The sequence below is a fragment of the Anabrus simplex genome, chromosome 5 (assembly GCF_040414725.1).
Source record: "Anabrus simplex isolate iqAnaSimp1 chromosome 5, ASM4041472v1, whole genome shotgun sequence".
Classification (NCBI taxonomy): domain Eukaryota; kingdom Metazoa; phylum Arthropoda; class Insecta; order Orthoptera; family Tettigoniidae; genus Anabrus; species Anabrus simplex.
Window position 1 is genome coordinate 30,420,899 of NC_090269.1, and position 23,831 is coordinate 30,444,729.

Here is a 23,831-nt window from a genome sequence, read left to right on the forward strand (position 1 = left end):
TTGAGGCTGAAAGAAGGTACATTTAGCTAGATTCGCTCGTAGGCCATTGTCTTTCAATTTCTGGAGAAGGAGACGTAGATTGGTTAGATGTTCCTGATGATCTTTTCCAGTAACAATAATATCATCCAGGTAGTTAGCACAACCGGGAATGGAGGCGGTGAGTTGAGCCAAATAGCGCTGAAAAATAGCCGCTGAGGATGAAACACCGAAGGGGAGCCGCTGGAGCTGGAGCAGTCCGAGAGGAGTGTTGAGTGTGAGAAATTTCTTAGATTCTTCGTCTAAAAGTAGCTGGAGATATGCTTCTTTAAGATCAACTCGAGAGAAGAATTGTCCACCAGAGAGACGACGGAATAAGTCTTCTGGACGTGGAATAGGAAAGATATCTGTGTCAAGTTGTGAGTTGACTGTAGATCGAAAATCGCCACAAAGTCGAACATTACCATCAGGTTTCTTGATTACCACGAGTGGAGTAGCCCATTGACTAGAAGTAACTGGTACAACAATTCCAGTTTGTATCCATCTTTCTAATTCTTTCGTGACCTGGTCTTGAAGTTCTAGGGGTACTGGACTTGAAGCGAGGCTTAGTTCCGGATTTCAGCTGTATGTGAGCTGTATAGTCTTTGGCTGTTCCGAGCTGAGAGTCGAAGACTTCAGGAAACTGCGCTAGGAGAGCGGTAACGTCAGAAGTAGGATGCAATGTAGATACGACGTTAATGTTGTCATGTATTTGGAAACCAAATAAGTTAAATAGATCCATGCCCATAATGTTTGATGCAGTGTAGTTGTTAACTACGAGAAGAGGAATGGCCTTCTGAATTCCTTTATAACTAGCCTGAAGCGTGATTTGACCTTTGATGTCAATTTTCTTCTTGTTAAATGTCACGAGCTGGATGTCAGCTGGAGAGCATGAAGGTGAACCTAAGTTGTGGTAGGTAGTCAGGTTAATAATAGAGACAGGTGATCCAGTGTCTAATTGAAAATCGACAGATCGATCAGAGAATGAGAGAGGAATGATGATTTTGTGAGAATCCTTTGTGGGAAGAATAAGATTGATTTGATCAACTTCCATGTCTTGGCGGGGCTGTATATGTTTCCGGCGTGCTGCAGTAGTCTTAGCAGGGCGGAGCGAACTTTGACAGACAGTCTTAATGTGTCCAAGTTTATTACATCGTTCACAAGTAGCTTTGAAAAAACGACAATCACGACGTTCATGATGCTTGAAACAACCTCGGCAGGAAGGCAGGAGTTTCGAGGTGCTTTTAGAATTGGGCTTCCATGTAGCATTACGAGAGGGAACCTGGCGAGAATGCTTGGTGGAGAGCGCCTGATCCGTACGGTTCACTGTAGCAGAGGACTTGCGGGCCTGAGGCGAGACGTGTGCAACTTCGTGTGGAGAAGCTATGACTGCGGCAGTCTTGGTAGTAAGCTCATAAACCGTAGCAATACGCTGGACGTCTTCTAAAGAAGGGTTACTCTGCTTGACAGCGTCAAAACGTATTTTGTCTTCAGGAGTATGTAAAATTATCATGTCCCGAATGAGAGAATCAGTGTAGGATGAACCACAACCGTCCTTGGAGCAGATGAACTGGCAGGGTTTAGCGAGACCACGCAATTCAGTTATCCATTCAGTATGTGTCTGATGGGGTTGCTTTCTGCTCTGAAAAAATTTATAGCGAGCAGCCACTATGTGAGGAGCTTTGGCATAGTGTGCCGTGAGACGGGCCAAGAGCTGCGTGAAGGGTACCTCAGATAAGTGTTCTTCCGGACTTAATTTACGTAGTAATTCACACGTAGCATTGCCAACCGAACTAAGAAATAGTGCGCGGCGGCGTTGATCATCTGTGACAGAATGGCAGATGAAATGCTGTTGTAAACGGGCTAAATAAACTGACCATTCTTCCTTAGCTGGATCAAAAGCAGAGAACGGAGGAATAGCTGATGGCTGTGTAGAGACAGAAATAGCTTGAATAGCCTGAATTAATGCTGCCTGTTGTTGTTGCATAAACTGTTGTTGTTGCTGCTGTAAGGCTTGGAAGACCGTAGCGAGTTGTTCCGCAGTAGCCATTGCGAGATGCGTGCAAGAAAGAGTAAGGTAAGCTGTGTGTCAGAACTGGTTGGAGTGTCGTTGTTGTTTAGCACTTCGCCGTAGAGTTGACAACTGGGCCTGTTGAATTGTAGTGTCGTGTTTACCTCGTTGCTATAGAGTTGGCGATTGGGGCTGATGACGTGTAGTTTGTTGCTTTTTTACCTCGTCGCTATAGAGTTGGCAACTGGTGTCGAAGAATTGTAGGTTGTTTTTTACCTCGTCGCCATAGAGTTGTGTTGTAACCAAGGTTGAAGTTTACAGAACACAACTTTTATTTGCTTCACTTTATGATATTTACACAAATAACTGAAATTTATTTTGAAGCAAAAAGGAATATTGAATCTTGAGAAAAGTCTGTCTTTATACAATATGTACAGGTTTACAGTCTTTATATACACTTCTATCTTGAAAAGATAGTCTTTGTGAACTGACACGTTGATAGTCGAGAACTATCTGGCACACTAACATAAATGTCTTTGAGAGTCCTTGTTTGTTGAAGTGCCTGAATTCCTAAAAAGCAAGTTCAATTGATTGAAGAAATTCCACCTAGCGAAACTAAGGGAGCTTGCATAAATTAGGGAATGAAAATGGCTTGTAAAAGAATTACGGAACATAGGCAGTGGAAACAGGAAAGGGAGCGGTGACCAGAGGTGAAACCTCGTACTGCCAGAAATTCAGTCCACCTGGTCGAAACACATTTTCAAGAGGAGTAGCCTCCGTGCTCGACGTAGGGTGTATTCTGGAGCTGGACACCGGGGCAAGTGGGCCATTGAGCAGGCAGGGAGCTCCTATTTATAGTACACTCGATGGTCAGGCACGCGCACTGAGGGCTGAGCGTCGAAGCTAGCAGAATGATACACAGGCGCGCGTGCAGCTGGCTGGTGGAGCGAGAAAGGGAGCGCCGGACATACAACAGTTTGTTCTTCCTGTTATAAGAGACTCAACTTTGAAATCATTAGTCTAGTGATCATATACTGGGGTATGGTTGTCTAATTCTTAAAACGTTAATTATCATGCAAGTCATATATTGGGTAGTACTCTGACGAAGTAGATGACAAGCATTGCTATTGATTTAAATCTAACAGGTGCTCAATTTTTCTACATTTATGTAGTCAAGATGCTCACAATTACAATCACTAAATTTTCTGAACAAAACAATTGGGACCAGAATTTCTCATGGGTGCCTGTACTGGCCCTCTAATTGTAACAGAACTATTACTGAATGCATTTCAAGCATAAAGTTCATTGCTATACTTTGGAGGATAGAAATACCATATTGTTAATAGACTATATCATAAATGACTTTAGGAAGGTTTAAATGGGTATTCTGTAGTTATTTTGATGATAAGAACCACTATATGATCTGTAGTGCTAAGGAAATGAAACTTATCTTCATGTGAGTGAAAGTGAAAATGTTTCAGGGTCAGGATTAGACAAGAGTACACGGATATTATCAGTGATAAATTCTAAATAGCCAAGTGGTTTCATTACTGGAATTTAAAAAATGTAAAGTCATATTCCTGTGGTTGGGATTCCATGTAAAACTGGATGTCCTGTGACTATGGTCACAATATCAACGGTCACATCAATCCATGAAGGCGGATCAAATATAAAGGGGAATAATTTTTTAAGATTTATTGCATCATCAAAAAAAAAAAAATATATATAGAGATCACTTTTCTACATAGTGTCCTGCTTTCGATACACATTCTCTCCCTTGGATTGGTTAGTTTTTGATGCCGTCCTGATAGAAAGAGGAGGGATGTGTGCGGAACCAGTTGCACACGAACTCTTCTACACTTGCATCATCATCGAACCGCTGTCCTCCTATGTCTTGTTTGAGTGGTCCAAACAAACGGTAGTAACAGGGCGATAAATCTGGACTGTATGGAGTGTGTTCCAGAGGTGTCCAGTGAATTTCCTCCAGTTTTTCCCGCGTTAAAGTGTCAGTATGTGGCCTTGCATTGTCATGGAGAAGAATGACGTTCCAGGTCGGTTGCCGGCATTGCTTGTTGCGATACGCAGCTTTTGCTTCATCAAAAAGGTGACTAATAGGCTGCATTAATTGTCCTTTGTTTGTGAAGAAAATGATTGCAAGCCCCTTTCCAGCAGATGGGTGTGTTTTGGCCTTGCCTGTTCGCTGCCACTCCATGCTTGCTTGCTTTGACTCTGGGGTGTAATGATGCACCCAAGTTTCATTACAAGTCACAATACGATGCAAGAAATCCTCTTCTTCCTCCACGTAATGACGTAGGAGTCTTTGACAAACTTCCTGGCTTAAAGTTTTTTGTTCCTGGTTGAGGAGACAAGGAACACACCTGGCAGACAATTTTCTGAAATGGAGTTTATCTCGGATGATGATTTGAACACTTTTTTAACTTATTCCTATGGATAAAACAATTTGTGAAATTTTTATTCTCCGATCTTCACCAATAACGCCACGAATGCCAACAATGTTGTCTGCAGTGATGCTTGTCTACGATCTCCTTTCATGAGGTTCATTTTTCACAGCTTCCCTTCCTGCCACAAATTTTTTAGCCCACTCATACACTTGAGTCAGCAAAAGTGTTTCTTCCCCAAACTGTGTGCGGAGCCACCTCAAAATTCCAGAAGGTTTGGTGCCCTCTTTTGTGAGAAATTTGATAATGATGTGTTGCGCAACAGATGTGTGCACCTCTTGTTCACTCATGGCGTACTGAAGCAGCCCAGTTCTACACCATCGTTCGCGCACGCAAACCTGTTCTCCAGACATCCCCACCAACATCCTGGCAAAGCCCTGCTTCAGAATTATTACTAACAGCAGCAGTATATTCAAATTCCTGTTTATATTTGATCTGCCCTCGTACAAGCTTGCTTGTATAAATTCTATAGAATAAGGAGGAACAAGATATTATATAGATATGAGTATGCATTACTTAAAAAAAAAAAAAAGTAAGAATGAAATCTTTGAACAACAGTGAGTAAATATAGGAAGACACATAAATTATAGTTCAACAACATAATCAGTTCAGTATAAACTGTAAACTGAAAAGGAAAGAATATGCAATGGCTTCATATAAAAGATGCTGATAAGCAGTGTTATATTGAGGAAGAAAATAGTGCATAAACAAACAGTTCTAAAAACCAAAAAGAAGAATCATAGAAAATTGTAGGTCAGGCAACAGTTAAGCCTTTCTGAAATGGAAATGAGAATCTCAGAAATGAAGGAAGTTGGGACTTAAACAGCGTTTTTAATGTCAGATGAACTCATTGTAGGTCCCAAGGAAGCATAGGTCTTATGAATTAATGTTTTAGAAATCTACTCTATATGAAAGGAAACTTCTGATTTTTGATCACTGAAAATAAAATTATAGTTGAGGAACTGGGAGAGAATAGAAAGTACCCGTAAACTTCAGTATCATAAAACAGTAAGACTGAATGAAATTTGGCTAGTGTGGCAAAGCATTAACAGTTATCACAACAGAGTACAGTCTCTGGTAGAATATACTATTAGGTAGAAGGAAAACCATTGAGGTTTTAGTCCACAGATGGGTTGTCAAGACCAGTTTTACAGTGTTCTAAGTAACTTAGAATTGCTATAAGAGAAATCAGCAATTTTGTCTACAGTATGTTTTATAGATGTAGGGAAGTAATGCAGCAGGGTGCCGAGGAAAAATTGCCATTTATTTTGAAATATTCTGGTAAATTATTGTAAGCAAAGGTATTTATTTAGGCAATCAGGTAATCAAGGGAATTGATGGTAGAATGAGTTCTTGATTCAATCCACTTTTATTAATATTATTATTTAACATCTAATTGCTGACAATCTTAAACAGGTATTGTAATGGGGACTTACAAAGCTGTAACCTTTCATCCATTCTATTTAAAAGGCTGTTAATTACCTTACCATATTAATTATGAAGATTTTCACATGCATGGACAACAATCTGCCATAGCTACCAAGTCTAAGGAGCAATTCAATAGCCAAGTGGTATCATCAGTTGCTTCTCACTAATGTAGCCTAGGTTTGAACCCCAGCCAATGCATGTTGAATTTTTGAAATGAAAACTCATATTCCTGTGGATCAGATTCCATGTAAAAATGGATGTCCTGTAAATCTGCAATGAAAGAGCTGAGAATGTAACTGCTCTCAGGACTTGAACCAAAATTCCCTGCTCTCCAGGCTGCTCTTTGATGTGAACAGGTTGTCTTTGAAAACATCTACTGGGTAACGACTGTATTAATATAAAACCACCAGACTATGCACACTATTAGAAATTGACTACATTTTTGAAACTTAGAAATAGTTTTAGACAATAGCTTCTATTAAAGCAGTTGATTTCCAGGACAAAAGAGCTGAAAATGTGATTGACCTTGGGACTTGAACCAGAATCACATGCTCCCTGGAAAGGTTTCAACAGAAAAATTGTGCCAAAATGCAAAGCTGTTATGTGTAGTTGTTGAAAGAGGACTGGAAGATATTTTTGTGGATGAACTTGGTCCATTCAGAAGCTATGTTACTTCCAATTCAGAACTTTCAGGTCATGTACAGTAGCCTATTTGAGGAAATCAGGACTGGGAGATACATTTCAGAATGCTAATAGAGAATCGGGTCTTCTGTGTATTGAAAATAATACCGGGTGTCCACAATTAAAGTTATGGTATTCTGCACGGTACAGCATGGGCAGTAATGATCGTAGGAGTCTGAAATTCATAGATGTGCTAACTAAGCAATGCGCTCGCGAATTATGCCACAAAAGTTATTAGTTTCAAGTTTTGCCACCAGGCAAAAAAGTGGCGCTGTAAGTGGTCAGAACGTGTAATATTCCATTACTCTGACATCAAAATGTTCTTCCAGTAGAATTGCATTGTGTCAGTTCCTAGGTTGTTGCTTGTTGACGCATGTTGATTCCTTTTGTGAAGTGAATCTTCGTTGTAACGTAAGAAAGTTGAACTTTTCCATGTGAAACTTTATACCTATTGGGAAGAGAGATTGTGCAGTTGAAGTTGTTTTATCAGAATGGCAGCAATAGCAACACTGCATTTCGGGAATATTGCCGACAGAAACAGCAGAGAAGAGTTCCCATGACAAGTAATGGGCTGTAGAAAATGATTAAAAAATTCGAGGAAACAGGTAAATTAGGTGTCACACCAGAGAGAGGATGGCGGCCCATCCCCGTGGATGTTGTTGATGAAGTTTCTGTAGCTGTAGCAGACCGTGCAGCACATTCTCCCATTTCTGTAACCAGTGCTCGAGCTGTGTCATGTGAATTGTCGCTACCCCAGTCAACAGTTCACAAGATTTCGTGGTGCATTTTACACTGGTATCCCTACAAACTTCATACTGTCCACAAATTGAAACCCCAAGATGTTGCAGAACGCCGTGACTTTACCCTTTGGTTTCTGGCGCGCGTGGAAGTGGAGAACGTGTGGCCGGGGAACATTCTGTGGACTGACGAGGCGTATTTTACTCTGGAGGGTGCAGTGAATGCACAGAACTGTTGTATATGGGGTTCGACTCCTCCGAACGTTGTGCAGGAACAACCATTGTATTCAGCTTACGTGACTGTTTGATGTGCTTTTACAAGCTTCTTCATTCTCGGTCTGTTGTTCTTTGAGGAGATGACCCCTCGTGGGCCTGTTAGGTGTACAATGACATCTGCATGTTATAGAGACCTCCTTCTATGACATGTGATTCCAGCTTTGCAGGAATGTAACTGTGACCACACCGTTATTTTCATGCAAGATGGGGCAATACCACATATCGCTTGCCAGGTAAAAGAATTGCGTCGAAAAAAACCTTCAGTAACGACTGCATTATCTGTAGGCATTTTGCAGATGCGTGGCCTTCGAGATCTTCCAACCTAAATCCATGTGACTTCTGGTTGTGGGGATATCTGAAATATCATGTCTATCACGGACATGTCTGGTCTCTATCTGATCTAAAGGCTAGCATACAAAGACATGTCGCTCTGATTTCACCCGATATGTTACAGGCAACTGTCGACCATATCATGTTATGGATACAGCATGTTGCTGAGTTCTCAGGCCATATTGAACAGTGCTTGTAACCATAAATGCTAATAAACCTCCCAGAACCCCTGTTATCATGTGTTTGATCTTTCCTGCTTTTTCTCTGTGACCCCTCCCTTTGCTTACAGCGCCATATTTTTTGCATGGTGGCAGAACTTGGAACTAATAATTTTTGTGGCATAATTCGTGAATGCATTGCTTAGGTAGCATATCTACAACATTTCAGACTCCTACGATCGTTACAGCACATGCTGTACTGCGGTGAATACCTTAACTTTAAATGTAGACACCCAGTATAAGCAGAACTCTGGACATTGAGGATGTAAATGATAAATTTTCTGAAGCATTGTTTTTGTTACTACTATTGTTGTTCTTAGTAATCATAGTTTTGTGGTTTCATTCTGTCTACTAGCCTGAGTGGTTCAGACAATAGAGTGACAGTTTTCTGAGGCCAAATTGACAGGCTCAGTCTTGTGGTATTTGAATGTGTTCAAATATGCCAACTTATGTCAATAGATTTACCAGCCCAAGAAAGGACTTCTGTAAGACAAAATTCTAGCACATCAACCTCTCTGAAAACCTTAAAAGTAGTTAGTGGGACATAAAACGTTACTGTGTTATCATTCTGTCTGCTCATAAGATATGTTTAAACAAGGTAAGAGAGTTTTTGAAAGTTAAAAGAAAGGGCCTCATAAGATTATGTTCCTGGTCTTGGAAACTGTAACTCAGACCCTGCTACTAGTACTCATATCGTACTTATGGATCAAATGGAATAGATGCTTCTTTCTGGCATAGAACTTTAAGAAATTAAATACTTTACATACTGTATACTAATATGCAGTTATATTACATTTGGAAAAGGGTTATAATGTGGAATGCTTTATCAAAACATAAGAGAAAACAGTAACACTACAAGGTTAAAGGAATATGAATTTAATAATACAATAAAGAAAATACTGTATTTTCAAAAATTACCATAATCTCTTGAATATAGTATGTTCTATTTGTTTAAGCAAGCTAACATTCTCAGTGACTAGTCCTGTTGTCCTGTTGTTCATAGTAAACATCTATGTGCGTTGTATATGTATTTGTTGCTACAAATTCTTGAAAGTCCAAACTGTTTTCAGATTATTGGTGAAGTGGACTTGGCCAAAACAGGAGGTATCACTCCACTAGAATTTGTCCATGCTGTACTGAAGATGCCCGAATTTTCCAACTGCTTCAGATGTAAACCATAAATGTTTCCTCACAAGGAAGAACTATTTATTTATTATTTAATTTAATATCAGACCAGTGCCTTTTGTACAGAAAAACTGTCAGAGGTTTTAAGTTTCACTTCATGTAACTATTAATTTACATGCAAATATGGAGGTAACATATGCTTTCTCCTCTTTTACTCTTCCCACATTAATCTGTCATTGTATTTATCCTGTTAAGTGTTCCCTTCCATGTTCCTATATGAGTGGCCCATTTCCAAAATCCATTACTTCCACTTTGAATAACTGTGAGGAAATCATGAAAAACTGCAATGTCTAATGTACAGGTAATAAATGACTGATTCTTGTTGCAAAAATTGACATAAATTCCCAAAACTACACCTGAAAATGTTGTAAAATATGGGGTCTAGAGAATAGTTTTTTTCCTAAGTTTAATCCAGGAATTAATGGTTTTGTCATTGAACAGTACTTTTAACATGTTGAGGAAGGTGATGGTCCGTCGGTGAAAATAATCCAGCACCAGAACCCGTCATATTTTAGGGTTGGGATTTTTTATGAATGCTCAATCTGTATTGTTGTATTTAATTTTTTGTATTATTCCTTTCAAGAAACATAAAACATCACGTGTGAAAAAAAAATGGGGAAAAAATACATCAGAAAGAACATTGCACTACACTCCTACAAAAAATCCGGAGATGCTTTATGGAAAATGACATATGCCACAAAACATTTTACAAATTATTCAAAATAAATATTGCCACGGCATTTTCAAAACTCCTTTGTGTATAAATTAGTGGACATAAACATCAACATCATCACTTAAATCAGTGTCATCCATCAATGGATCATGGTGAATCGTGGTCTTGATCACACACTTGAACTGGAAACACTTGAGTTTATAAGGAAAGATTTTGATTCACATGCTATTACTCTCCATAATGCTGCATGAGAAGATGTTGCACATCCATAAGTTTTGGATTCTTCACAATCACATCCTTTCTCAGCAGCACAACTCTTTTGCAAACTGATTTTGACACTCCTACCTCAAAATTGTAAAACGGTTCACCTTGATCCAGCACATTCTTTATTCTACACTTCAGAACATTCTTCCTGGCTTTTGGAAATTGAAAATGGCAAGCACAACGTGACTTCACTTTTGTCTTCAGCAGCCGATTTCCAATCCCTACTTGACAATCAGAATCAGAATCCAAATGAATTCACCAGAAACTTGCAGGTATTCAGCTGGGTTCATAATCACACTTTCTGCTTTGAACTTCGTTCAAGATTCCAGTGATCAGGTAGTATGAAAGTGTGTTCAACAACAGGAAAGAAAGTAATCTGCTGCATTTTTGGACGAGATTCATTTAGGAGCCGATGTTGTAGCATAAACATAATTATTAATTTTTTGCCTCCGTATCCATTAGAAAAGAAATGGGTGCTGAACATACCCTGAAGGTATAGAACAAATCAACTTGTGGTACAACACAGAGGCAATATGTATAGAAGATTGTGCGTATTCATCTTTTGTCCAAACATGACAAAAAGTGCTCTGTTTGTTTTGATCCGTTGTTACACTCCCTCACAAATGATAAAATTGTAGAGGTACAGTTGATGGTGATAGTAAGCTTCTTGATCAGGGACTTTTGGTAGCATTAAGTTCTTCTGGCAGTCGTAGCTAATGATTACTTCACTATCCTTAACTTCACATGACTTTTCATAAAATGTACCAGTTTTTTTTAATGCATCCTTATTTCTGTTTCCATTTTTTGTTGTTCTCTTCAGCAACTTTTGTTTCTAAACACATACAAGTTGAGCATCTGACTGTGTATAGTGCATCGAAACTTATGTTGAGGTTTGACTTTACAACATTCCTGAAAAATTCGTACTTAACATGAAGTTTACAACCCTCTGGACATTATTATTTAAGGCACATTTTTCCATATTCTTTTCACTGACAAATTTCTGTCCAGGTGCTGCATTACTTTGAATTTTTCACAACGATAATGATTCTCTGTAAGCATGAAAGTTTTAATGAAGTCTCTGGTACATTACTTTTTGTGCTTGTACTTTGTTGCTTTATTTCAGGAGTTTCAGGAGGAGTCACACTTCCCTCTAAAAAATTTATCACAGTACTTCACTCTGTCTCTACTTTTTTGAATATTCTTAAACACACAGCATGACATACTTTTCCAAGACAATGTACTACTTATCATTCTTTGTTGTGAACCCCTATTCGTTTTTTGGAGTACGAACAGTGAGGTGTTGGAGGATGAACTATTTTTTTGTTTCCAAGGAGGTGTCTTTATAGTAGATCTGGTGAATTTTTCTGACATCTTGCAGTGCTCTTGAATTTATTTATTTCATTTTGCAAATCTTTTAGTTCAATATCTGCAAGACAGATAAATAAATAAATAAAATATGGGAAATGAGCAAGTGAAAGTAAACTCAAATCTATTTTAATTTTACAAAATAATCTTAATTTGCCTTGCTTTCTTCGATGTTTTTTTTTTCTGCAAGAAGGGGTTGTATGCAACATTTTCTCGACTTCTTCAGCGGCATTCCTAACCAAACCTCCTCACTACAACCAACAGCAGACTTGCTAACAGCATTTTCCATAACAGATAGTGGTATACTGTGAAATTCACGGTATAAACATGCAATATTACTCTCCACCTCTTGAAACTGTAGGCAGCTTCATAGCCACAAGTGGAGTCCATTTAAACTTTGAAATGCCTCAACACTATCAGAACATGATACAGCAGGATATAGTCATTAAGCCTGCAAAAACCGCTGAAATATTTCAGCTTAGAACTTTGGTCGGTAAGCTTCTGTCATTTAAGATTCAATATTGTACAAAGAATTCTTGTTTTTGATTATAAATGTGCTGCGGGTCAGTATTTCTCCCATGTCATCATCACATGGTGGTTTTCGCAGGTGCAACAACAATATTAACATTGACCTGAAAAGTGAATTAAAAGGGTAAAAATATCACAGTATATCAACACTGGTCACTACTTAACTACAGGGTAGTTCAAAAAAGTGTTCTCACTGTTTGTAATTTAATAATTTTGTAAAAAAAAGAACTTACTAATCTCATGCGTAAGTATAATGTAACGGTTACGTTTGTCATGGGTAGGTGACACTGGCAATTTGCTGTGCATGCGCGAGTGGTGGTAGCCAGAACAGCGGATGACAGTCAAGTAGCGACAATGGCCACGGTAAGGTTGTCACTTGCTGAACGCAAGGCTGTGTTAAAGTGGTATTGGAAGTACGAGAACACTCAGGAGGTACAAAGCCAGAGGCAGGAGGAGTTTGGAACACCTCCACCAACATGTCGTACAATTACCCGTATTCGTGATAAGATTGACGCTGACGGAATGGTGCATGACATACACAAGGCAAGATCTGGTTGACCACGAACAGCTACAAGCCCAGCATCCAGTGTTGCACTGTTGTAACTTTATACACCTCAAAAATCAACATACCAGGGTGCACGCAAAAGTGGGGCAAGCCATTCGAATGTAAGACGCATTCTTGAGGATGTAAAGCGGAAAGTATACGTTCCATAATTGCTACACTCGATGAACGAAGATGACCCGGAATTAAGGATTGAATACTGCGATTGGTTTGAGCGCACGGTTCGCGAGGATAAGGATTTTGCTGGGAAATCTGTGTGGTCTGACGAGGCGCATTTCAAACTTTACAGTACAATAAACCATCACAATTCTGTCCACTGGGCCCCTGTAAATCCTTACGTTCTTGTGGACTACCAGGACTTACTGTTTGGTGCAGCCTGTTATCGTTTGGTTTGATTGGTCCCTTCTTCTTTGAGGCTACCGTGTATTTTTTGTGTATTATAAAAGCAAATTCTTTCTTTACCTTTGAAGAATATTGTACTGTCTATTTATTCCATTGAAAAAAATAAAATCCACAGCCTGTTTCGAGTCATTCGACCGGGTCAGGAATGGAATGAATGAAGCTCCCATCTAGCAGCGAGGATACGAAATGTGCCGGCTGCCGAAGTCTGTCGCATTCCTCTGGGGCAATGATTAATGAAATGAAATTATATTGGGGAGTGTTGCTGAAATGAAAGATGACAGGGAAAACCGGAGTACCCGGAGAAAAACCTGTCCTGCCTCCACTTTGTCCAGCACAAATCTCACATGGAGTGACCGGGATTTGAACCACGGTATCCAGCGGTGAGAGGTCAGCGTGTTGCGGGGAGCCATGAAGGCTTCTTATTTATTCCATTATTTTTACAAATTCAGTATTCCAGAGAAGAAAACTCAATACATTCAATTTATCTGAATACTTCATGTCAACATCATAACTTCCCCTTATTCAAATGCAGGTGTGCCCTTTCCTGCTAGAGCTATGTTCTCTCTCTCTCTCTCTCTCTCTCTCTCTCTCTCATATATACTGTAAATGACTTTCTAATCTTTATATTGGTAATGGACAAAAGACATACCTTCCATTCCTGAAAAGTCAGTATTCCAGAGAAGAAAACTCAATACATTCAATTTATCTGAATACTTCATGTCAACATCATAACTTCCCCTTATTCAAATGCAGGTGTGCCCTTTCCTGCTGGAGCTATGTTCTCTCTCTCTCTCTCCCATACTGTAAATGACTTTCTAATCTTTATATTGGTAATGGACAAAAGACATACCTTCCATTCCTGAAAAGTCAACTACTGAGGATGGCCATTCATAACAGTTGCAAGGCAGGGGTATACTCTAAAGCTGAACTTCTCATATGGCTGTACCCAACTTAAGTTTATACTAGAAATTTATGTCAACCTCAGGATACTAATCGGCCCTGCAGTGTTGAGGTAGCCTGCCTGCCTCTTACCCAGAGGACCCGTGTTTGATTCCCAGCCAGATGAGCGATTTGTACCTGGATCTGAGAATGGGTTTGAGGTCCACTCAGTCTACATGATTATAATATTGACGACCTATCTAATGGTGCGATAGAGGGTCCGGTCTAAAAAGCTAAGAATAATGGTGGTTGGATTTGTTGTCGTACCGACCACATCACCCCTCATAATCTGTAGGTTTTCGGACTGAGCAGTGGTCGCTTTGGGGCTGTTGCACCATTGAGTTCAGTTTGGTTCAGGTTCCTGCAACTTGAATACTAATTACAACAGAGCCTTAGGAAATTTTCTCATTACATCGTTTAACAGGTTCCGTTCGGTTTAGGTCTCTCACATCTCACATCCCTTGATCAACTCTTGGTGACTCCCAATCCTGATGATCATGGGGGGGGGGAGTCCTTGGAGGTCCAGACTACCCTCCCGCTGAAATTTTCTACCACCCTATTTTACTTTCTTAAAAAATTGCAGTATTGTGACCTGACACACTCTATTTCTTCCTATGCATATTTTACTACTAAATAATATAAGTATGTCAAATCGGCATACGTATAAAATACGGTAGCCACTTTCCCCCCCCCTAATCTGTATTGGCAGATGAAATTCTGTTTGTACAATGTACATCCCTTGCTCCAGGTATATAGATGTGACAAGTTGTGACAAACAGTGCAAAAAAAAAAGAACGCTTGCATTTCTGAGTATCGGCTTCTTCTGATAGTTCCGAGACAACATGAAATAGCTGTGAAAATAATAACTTGTTTCCTCATTAGACAAGCATTCTTTCTGTTGTGAAAATGATGTCTAGTGAAGTAAAAAATGTATGCTGAATTTCTTGTAATTTTATTTAGAATGTCTAAGTTTTAGTTACTAATTTAATTATATTGTGGTTGTGAAACTGAACTGGAACATGAAAATTGATATTTTTTTCAAACTACAAAATAAAGTAGCAAAAATCATGAATAATATGCTTTCTTTATCTCTATAGACTAGTTCTGGTGATGCTATTTTAGAACCTAAAAGTGATCATGTGATGTGGTAGAAGACAGTTCCTCTAGTTCTTCAAAGCATTCACAACTACCTACATCAGTTTCTTTGTGGAGGAAAAATGTGTTAACATCTCTAGAGATTTTAAGACACAAAATGTTGAAACATTATTGTAGGCTGATAGATTGTATGTGCTTCCTATACATCTTCATGGGTCTAGAAGTCTTACTTTTCAGCATCAGTGGCTGGACAGGTGATGATGGCAATTATTGTTTTAAGAGGAAGTACAACTAGGTAACCATCCCATATACAGTATAACACTAATCAGAAGGAAAAAAATGGAAGGGATCCAACACATAGAAAAATGAAGATATCGGCCAAAGAAGGATAAGGGCCATGAAGGGCGTGAAAATGAAATAGGCCTTGAATGCTCTAATACCGTTGAGGTTGGAAAAGAAAGAGTTGACCAAGGGAGGTTGAATAGGATAGATAAAAGTGAGGAGCCTGAGACAAATAAGTGGAAGCAATGCCAGGACTTAGCTAAGGGTCCCATGGTCACCAACCCACACTCTTTTAAGTCAAGAGCCCCTGGGGTCTCTTTTAATTGCCTCTTACAATAGACAGGGGATACCGTGGGTGTTATTCTACTGCCCCCACCCACAGGGGGTAGTGGCTGGACAGGTAGGGGTGGCTAACATATTCAGAAGTGCAGGATGGTGCATAATGTCAATATTGTGTGCTCTTTTATAAACATGGTATGGGTCAAGGTACTCATCAGAATGTAGGATGTTTGGTGACAAAGCCATTCTGTATGTGGAAGGATGCATTAGAAGCATTTAACACTCACCAGAAGACAACTTATCATAAAGCCAGTGTCATGTCTGCCAAAACCTTTATGGTCATTGAGCATGGCTACATAGAAAAAGTAGCATGGGGAGGCAAAGGCAGAGAGAAATTACTTCCTTGTCTTCTATGTATATCTCCACTTCTTCAAGGAATTGTTCTCTATTATCTTCTTTATTTCCTGTTTGTGGAGCATATAATTGGAACAGATCTCGTGTTCCTGCCTGAAACTGTATCCTTGCTATATGATCATTCCTAGTCCGTTTACTGCATCCTGCCCTCCACTGTATAGCAGTTTTCTTTCCCTTCATCATCTCCATATTGTTTCACTAAGACCAAGGATGGCTATGTCTTTCTTTTTCATGAACTCTTATCAGCTCATCGGTCTTGTTTGTTAGGGTTAGGATGTTGACTGTCCAGATATGGATATATTATGCTACTTCTCACAGCTTCCCCAGTATTTGAAGAACTGCTCATCACCTGCAGGGGAACATCTTAGCATTTTCCAAGGCCGCACCGTATTTGCACTCATTTTTAGGCTGTTATTATGATGGGTTCGCCACTCCCAAAAGCATTTTATATCTGCTGCCAGCAGGTCATGAGTAGTTAAGTTCTTGAAACTCAAAGAATTTGGCAGTGTTTTAGTCTTTTCAGAGGAATCTGTCCTTTAATCAATAGTACACATTGTTTTAGTCTTTTCAGTGGAATCTGTCCTGTAATCAATAGTATATTGTATTAGTTTTGTTTTCAGTTTGTATACTGCCATCATTAATTTTTTTTAGAATGGTCATTTTCTGTACCAAAATAATTTTAAAAATTTTTCAACTTTCTCTCATGATACTAATCAACTACAAATAAATCAATTTATTCTAGTTCTATACTAAAACTAAAAATTTTAAGTTATTTCAAGTAATTACTTCAACGCTAGGCTGTTCCAAACATGGAGTGCAGATGCCTTCCGCAGCTGCCTCTAAACTGGAGACAGTTGCCGCTTGATGTGTTCCAGTGTCATTTCCTACATTGATGGGGCCATCACCCTACCTAAGAGAACTCATTCATCTGAAGCCGTTGGTCCTCTTAGGGGTTGAGTTATTTCTCACCACCTGACATTAGACACAGAGTCACTGGCTGTACGGTGAAACATAATTATTATGAACATTCTATTTCAGACTTTGTTATTGGTATCAAATAAGTGTCTGTGTGTCCTTTGGTCCTTCTGTGTACTTGAAAATCTATTACAGTCACCTGTGGTATTTGTGACACGCTTATGTGAAGGTAAGCATTCCAATATCTGGGACTACATATCTTAAGGAACGTGACAACACTATCTAGCTCTGTGCACTGGTACTGTGAGAGCGATAACTCTTGTAAGTGATCGGATCTTCCGGTGCGAACTATGCTAGTTAACATTTCATTAAAATGTGAACTACTATGCCATCTAGCCCTGAACTTTGAAATTGTGACACTGCGCTCTCTGTTTACTCCCGCTCTATTGTATAACAGCTCCTAACTCTTTCGGCATCTGTCTGTCTTGGGAGTTGGTAGCAACAAGATGTGTTGGTGAGGTGTGTCGACAGTGGCACGCCGCTCAGGCTTCAAGATGAAAGGAAGCCCAGATTTGGTTCATCAGTCTGGAACTGGATGAAATAAATCTATGAGGTACACCATCGGCTCGACATAATCTTCCAAACAATAAAAACTGGAGACGATGGATACTTGCATGTGGTGACTTTGTTGAATTCTACTTAACTTGAAACCAGCCTGGAATTTTTTTCTTTCTAAATCATCATTATGTAAGAACAGAAATATTTAATTATATCCCAGGAAGTATTCATGTGGTTATGAAATTTTAGTGAATTTTTGGTGTTATTAATTTATACTTACCAAGATTTGTTACACTATGCTCATGTCTGCCTCCATAGCATAACGGTTAGTGTTATTAGCTGCTGCCCTCAGGGGCCTGGGTTCAATTCCCGGCACTGCCAGAAATTTAAGAATGGCAGGAGGGCTGGTATGTGGTTGAAATGGTACATGCAGCTCACCTCCATTAGGGGTGTGCCTGTAAAGAGCAGCACCACCTCGGGATGAGGACTCGAGTTTACTTTACATTCTGGTCATGGTGTTAGACCATTGGCATGCTGAACCCACGTGGGCTGACATTTTGGATATGTGTTCATACCTATAGAAAAAATTGTCTATTAATGAAAGGAGAACATTTTTGGTGTGTTAAATGATCATTGTAATATAAAAAAGTTTTGGGTTACTTAATTAATGTACTAGATGAAGTGTGGGCCACATTATTATGCTAGTAGTATGCATTACTGGTTTGTTACCTTACCCTTTTGGGGGTGTTTGATTTATTACTCACTATTCTAAATTGTACCTTCAAACTGGTGATCTGTAATAATTTGGAAAAACTATTTATGAAAGTGTGGTTTAAAAGACTAATGTAAATTCTACTCTTAATAAGGTATTTAATCATGTACTCATGTTACCTTACTACTGTTCGACTCGTTGGCTGAATGATCAGTGTACTGACCTTTGGTTCAGAAAGTTCCGTGTTCGATTCCTGGCTGGGTCGGGGATTTTAACCTTCAGTGGTTGATTCCAATGGGCAATAACATGCAGTTACCTACACATTACAGATACCGACCACCCTCATCGGAGGGTCTGCCTTACAAGGGTTGCACTCGGCTAGAAATACCCGCACAAAATTATTATTATTATTCCCTTACTACTCATTGACCAGACCCTCTTGCATTGTATTTTATTGTCGAGATCACGAAGTTCATGCGTAATGTGTTCTATATCCCATTTAATTTTTCTTACATTCCTGTAATCATTTTTATTACCAGTGCAGTAAAGAATTTCCTTAAATAATGTGCTCTTGGGACAAGTTAGTTATCACAGATTGTAAATGAATTAATATTTGCATGGCTTTCTGGTGGGACTTGATTGGCTGGGATTTATGGTTCGGCATTTTATTCATTGTTGACCGTTACTTCCATCTTTTGTTTTTCTTTATGTGGGAGTTTCCTGTTTTGCCCTGGTCCCCTGTAATGTACCTATTGTTCAGTCAAGCTTAAGCAAGCAGAGACGGCAGATGTACTGAGCGGCTAGTGTCGAGACATGGGCATTGCAGTGGAACAATATCGAGCTGTAATTGGTAGATGGCAGAGGAGCATGAAGAGAAAAGTGATAAGGAGAATGCAGAGTAAGGGTGATATGAAAAGTATGAGGGAAGTGGCACTGGTGGCAGCAGTGGTGGCAGTTCTATTAATCATTGGAGGCGTGGAAATGAATCCAGGCCTTGGACCCGGTGGCGCCATTGGATGGGTTGAAATCAAAGCGATTAAGGAGGTGGTTAAAGAGGCTTGCCAAATGGACCAAGTTAAGGAAAGGATAAGGGACCAGTCAGAGGAGATAAATGATATGAAGAGGTGATCACAAGAAAAAATGTGAGAGATGACGTTGAAAGTGGAAAGTAATGCAGAAGAACTAGTTAGTACTATTGAGAAAGAAGGTGAAAAATCTAGAGGAGGAGTTGTGTAGAGAGATGAAGCAAATAGTAGTCAGGAACGTACGAGGAGAAGCATCTTTATTTATGTTGTTCAAGAGGGAGCAAAAGAGAATAAAGTGGATTTAGTGTATAAGGTGGTGGAGGTGATCCAAAATAAAATGAGGATTAACTTCAGTGAAGTGGACATTGACGATGAGGAAAGAGTAGGAAAAGTGAAAGGGAAAGGACATAGGCCAATAAAGGCCAAGTTATTATCCACCTTGATGGCATATATTGTGATGAGAAATACAGGGAATTTACAAGGTGAGAAAGTGTGGGTGAAAAGAGACATGGGGAGTGAAGGAAGTAAAAACATTAGAATTTAAGAAAGCTCCTAGTGATAGCTAGGAGGCAAGGAGTGAGAGCATACATCAGGAGCCAAGAACTGGTGGTGGGGAATGGAAGATGGACTAGAACATGGTCAGTGGCTAAGTTACAGGAAACAGATGAAAAACATAAACAGGAAGGTTGTCTGGTGACGAGTCACAGTGATAGGAAGGTGGCAGAGAGGACGGATGGCTATGACAAAGATGGAAGTGGCAGCACGGGAGAGGATAATGTCCAGGACAGCGCAAGTGCAGATACTAGAGGTCAGCAGTCACAGGTGGAAGGGGAAAGTGATGAGTCGGCGAGTGTTGTTGGCAGCGTGCAGGCACATGGAAGAGGAGAGGGAGAACGAGAAAGAAGAAGAAGCGAGGTATTGGGTAGAGGAAGAATTTTGAGTTTAAAAGATCTGTAGGGAAAGAAAAATAAAGGTCAAGAGGAAAAGACGGATAAAGAGTGTCCTAAAATGTCCAAAAATGATGGAATGGAAGTGGAAAGGGAGAGTGCAATAATAAGAAGGTCGATCAAATATAAACGGGATTTTTGTTCCTGAACATCAACAGTTGGTAGGGCTGGCCCCGCGCTTCTGCTGTGCTTAGGCAGGACCGTTAGGGGTGGGGAGAGCATGCCGTTGGATATTTCCCGCTGTTTCTTCAGTAACGCTCATGATGTCGGAGCACAGGTGCACCCCTCCAGTGCGCAACACATAATTATAAAATTTCTTGCTTGTGAAGGAGTTACAGCGGTGGAAATTTTCCAGAGATTGACTGCACAGTTCGGTGATCAAACATTGTCAAGGTCGCGTGTGTTTGCGTGACATAAAAAGTTCAAGGAAGGACGAGAACGTGTGGAAAATCAGCAACACGATCGCCGTCCTGGTACCAGCATAAGAGACGAAAAAATTTGTGCGGTTAAAGACATTATTGACGACAGGCAACAGTATCAGAAATTGCAGAACAAGTCAGAATCAGTTACGGGAGCTGTCAAGCAATCATCACAAATGACCTACAGTTCTGTAAAGTGTGTACCAGATGGGTCCCTCGCCTTTTGACCGAAAATCTGAAGTTGAGATGTTTGGAGGTCTGTCAGAGGCTTATAGCAAGGTTTGCGGAAGAAGGTGATGCATTTTTGATCAACGAAACATGGGCCCACCTCTACACCCCCAAATCCAAACAAGCCAGTGAGGAGTGGCAGAGGAAAGGGGAGGCATCACCAATAAAAGCCAAGACTCGACTGTCAGCTGGCAAGGTTCCTGCAACTGTATTTTTTTTTATCAGCGAAGCTTTTTACTGATTGATTTTTGCATGAGCGATGCACAATCAATGCTGCTTACTACTGTGAGCTGTTGAACAAGGCGACGGTTGCATATTGCTGCAGAAGATGAGACCAACCCATTCGACAGGTCATCTTCCCTCACGATAATGCGCGGCCCCATACTGCAGCTCTAACTGTCTCCAAACTACAGGCAATGCACTGGACTACACTTGATCATCGTCCTTACAGTCCAGAATTATCGCCCTGCGATTTCCATTTGTTTGGACGGCTTCAAGAAGCTTTAGGAGGGCAACGATTTGACGATAATGTGGAAGACTTCATGCGCAACTGGCTGGTGACACGACTCTGTTCATTTTATGATGAGGGCATCAAAAAGCTGCCCATACGCTGGGACAAATGCATTTCCCCAGCAGGAAACTATGTGGAAAAATGAATTGAAATTGTCTTGTTTTTTCAATAAGTAAATTTAAATTTAAAAATCCTGTTTATATTTGATCCCCCTTCGTAACAAAAAGTAAATCAAGCAATGTGGCAGAGGGAGGTAAAAATAAGGGAGGAAAGGGAGAAGCACATGAGAGAACTAAATAACTAGATTGGAAGATAGGTTTTGTAAATATAGAAGGCTTTTTAAGTAAGATGGGGAGTGAGGAAGTGATGAAATTAGTAGGGAGTTTCGATATTGTGGTCCAGTTTAGAGACTTGGTTAGAAATAGGGAATGTGTTAATGTGAAGGGGGTTTGTGGTTAATAATAGAACAAAAAGAAGGGAAGGGATGAGGGATAGGAATCCAGGGGTTATAGTGGTTTTAATAAAGGAAGGAATTAGTTAATTAATTGGTAATATTGAAAATGAGATGGAGGATGTGGTTTGGTATGGGGAGGGAGAAAGAGGTAGAGAATAAGGTATGCATGGCTTTCCTATACAATCATACAAAAGGATCGCCAAACACTAATAGAATTTTTTTGGAACTATTATTGAAAATAGGTGTGATTGATGTGGAAATATGAAGACAGGATGATTTTGTTCTTCTTTTTGAGGTGCCTTCTCCTAGCGGAGGTCGGCGGTCCACATAGCCATCTCCAGACGTGATGTTGCAGCATAGAAAGCATCTTCTGAAGTGCAGTTGTGCCATCTTCAGATCTCCTTCAGCCATGAATTCCTCCTCCTGCCAACAGACCTTTTCCCCTGTATCTTACTTCAATGATGAGTTGTAATAGCTGGTACTTCTCGCCTCTCATAATGTGCCCTACATATTGGGTCTTCCTTTTTTTACAGTAAGTATTAGTTCTTTTTGTTTCTTCATGCGATGAAGGACTTCGTCATTTGAAATTTTTTAGCACCGAAGGTATTCGGAGTAGGCGGCGATAGAGATACATTTCAAAAGCATCGATTCTTTTTTTCTAGATGTTGGTCAAGGGTCCAGCTTTCACATCCAAAGAGAAAAATGAAGAACACATAGCACCGAATCATTTGCATTCTCAATTGCACACGTAGATCCGATTTTGTAAATAGCTGTTTCATGCTAAAAAATTGTCTCCTGGCCTGTTCTATTCTAGATTTTATCTCTCTCTTGGAGTCACATTCCTCATCTAGCACAGTACCCAAGTATTTGAAGGAGGGTACTTGTTCAATCTTACTGCCTTTTATTGACAGGGTTGCTTGGAATTTTCTTTTAGAAAAGACTATAACTTTGGTCTTGGAAGCGTTGACAAACAGGCCAAACTCTTCACTGCGCTGGACCAATTTCTCTATCATGTGTTGGAGCGCAGGTAATTCATTTTCTATGACAACAGTATCATCTGCGTACCTGATATTGTTAATTGTCTGTCATTTATAACTATTCGGCTGTTTTCTTCCAGCAACACTTCACTAAATATTGCTTCAGAATAAATGTTGAACAAGAGAGGTGATAGCAAACATCCCTGACGAACACCTGTCATGATTGTAGTCGCTTCTGATTTTCTTTGGTTGATTTTGATATCTGCGGTTTGATTCCAGTACAGTGCATTGATAATGCATAAATCGCATTGGTCCATACCAGTCGATCTTAATATCTCTACCATCTTTTCATGTTTCACACAGTCAAAGGCTTTTTTGTAGTCAATGAAACAAATATATACATCGACATTCATGTCGGTGCACCTCTGTATTTGTATATTTAAAAGAAAAGAATGCTTCACGTGTGTCGACCCCATTTCGGAAGCCAAACTGGGTCTGATCCGTGTGAGATTCACATTTCTTGTAAATCCGGGTGTGTATGATTCGCAGAAATATTTTGAGTACATGGGACATCAAAATAATCATACGGTAATCATCACACTGGGAGGAGTTCTGCTTCTTCAGTATTGGTATGAAAGTTGATCTCAGCTGGTCAGAAGGTATCTTTCCTGATGTATAGATGATGTTGAACAACAATGTTAGTAGACTGAGGCCACTTGAGTCCTGTTCAGCTATAACTTTAACAACTTCAGCGTAAATTCTATCTGGACCAGTGACTTTACCATTCTTCTGAAGTTTAATGGCATTCAATACTTCACTCTTTCTTATTTCAGGACTGGTTTCATTGATTCTTTCGTCAGATGGTGGAGGATCATCTCTGTCATCTTTGAAGAGATATTTGACGTATTCTTTCCATCTTTTAAGTTTCTCTTCAACTCCTAA

At 39.8% G+C, this 23,831-nt stretch overlaps 1 protein-coding gene across 1 annotated transcript in view; it reads left to right on the top strand.

Moving 5' to 3' along the window:
• Window positions 1–14,868, top strand: part of LOC136873696 (calcium and integrin-binding family member 2) — a 29,883-nt gene extending 15,015 nt beyond the window's left edge. Inside the window, exon 6 of the mRNA XM_067146825.2 lies at window positions 9,226–14,868. Coding sequence (XP_067002926.1) covers window positions 9,226–9,336 — 111 coding nt within the window. The 3' untranslated portion in view covers window positions 9,337–14,868. The remainder of the gene's footprint in view (window positions 1–9,225) is intronic.
• Window positions 14,869–23,831: the final 8,963 nt, after the last annotated feature.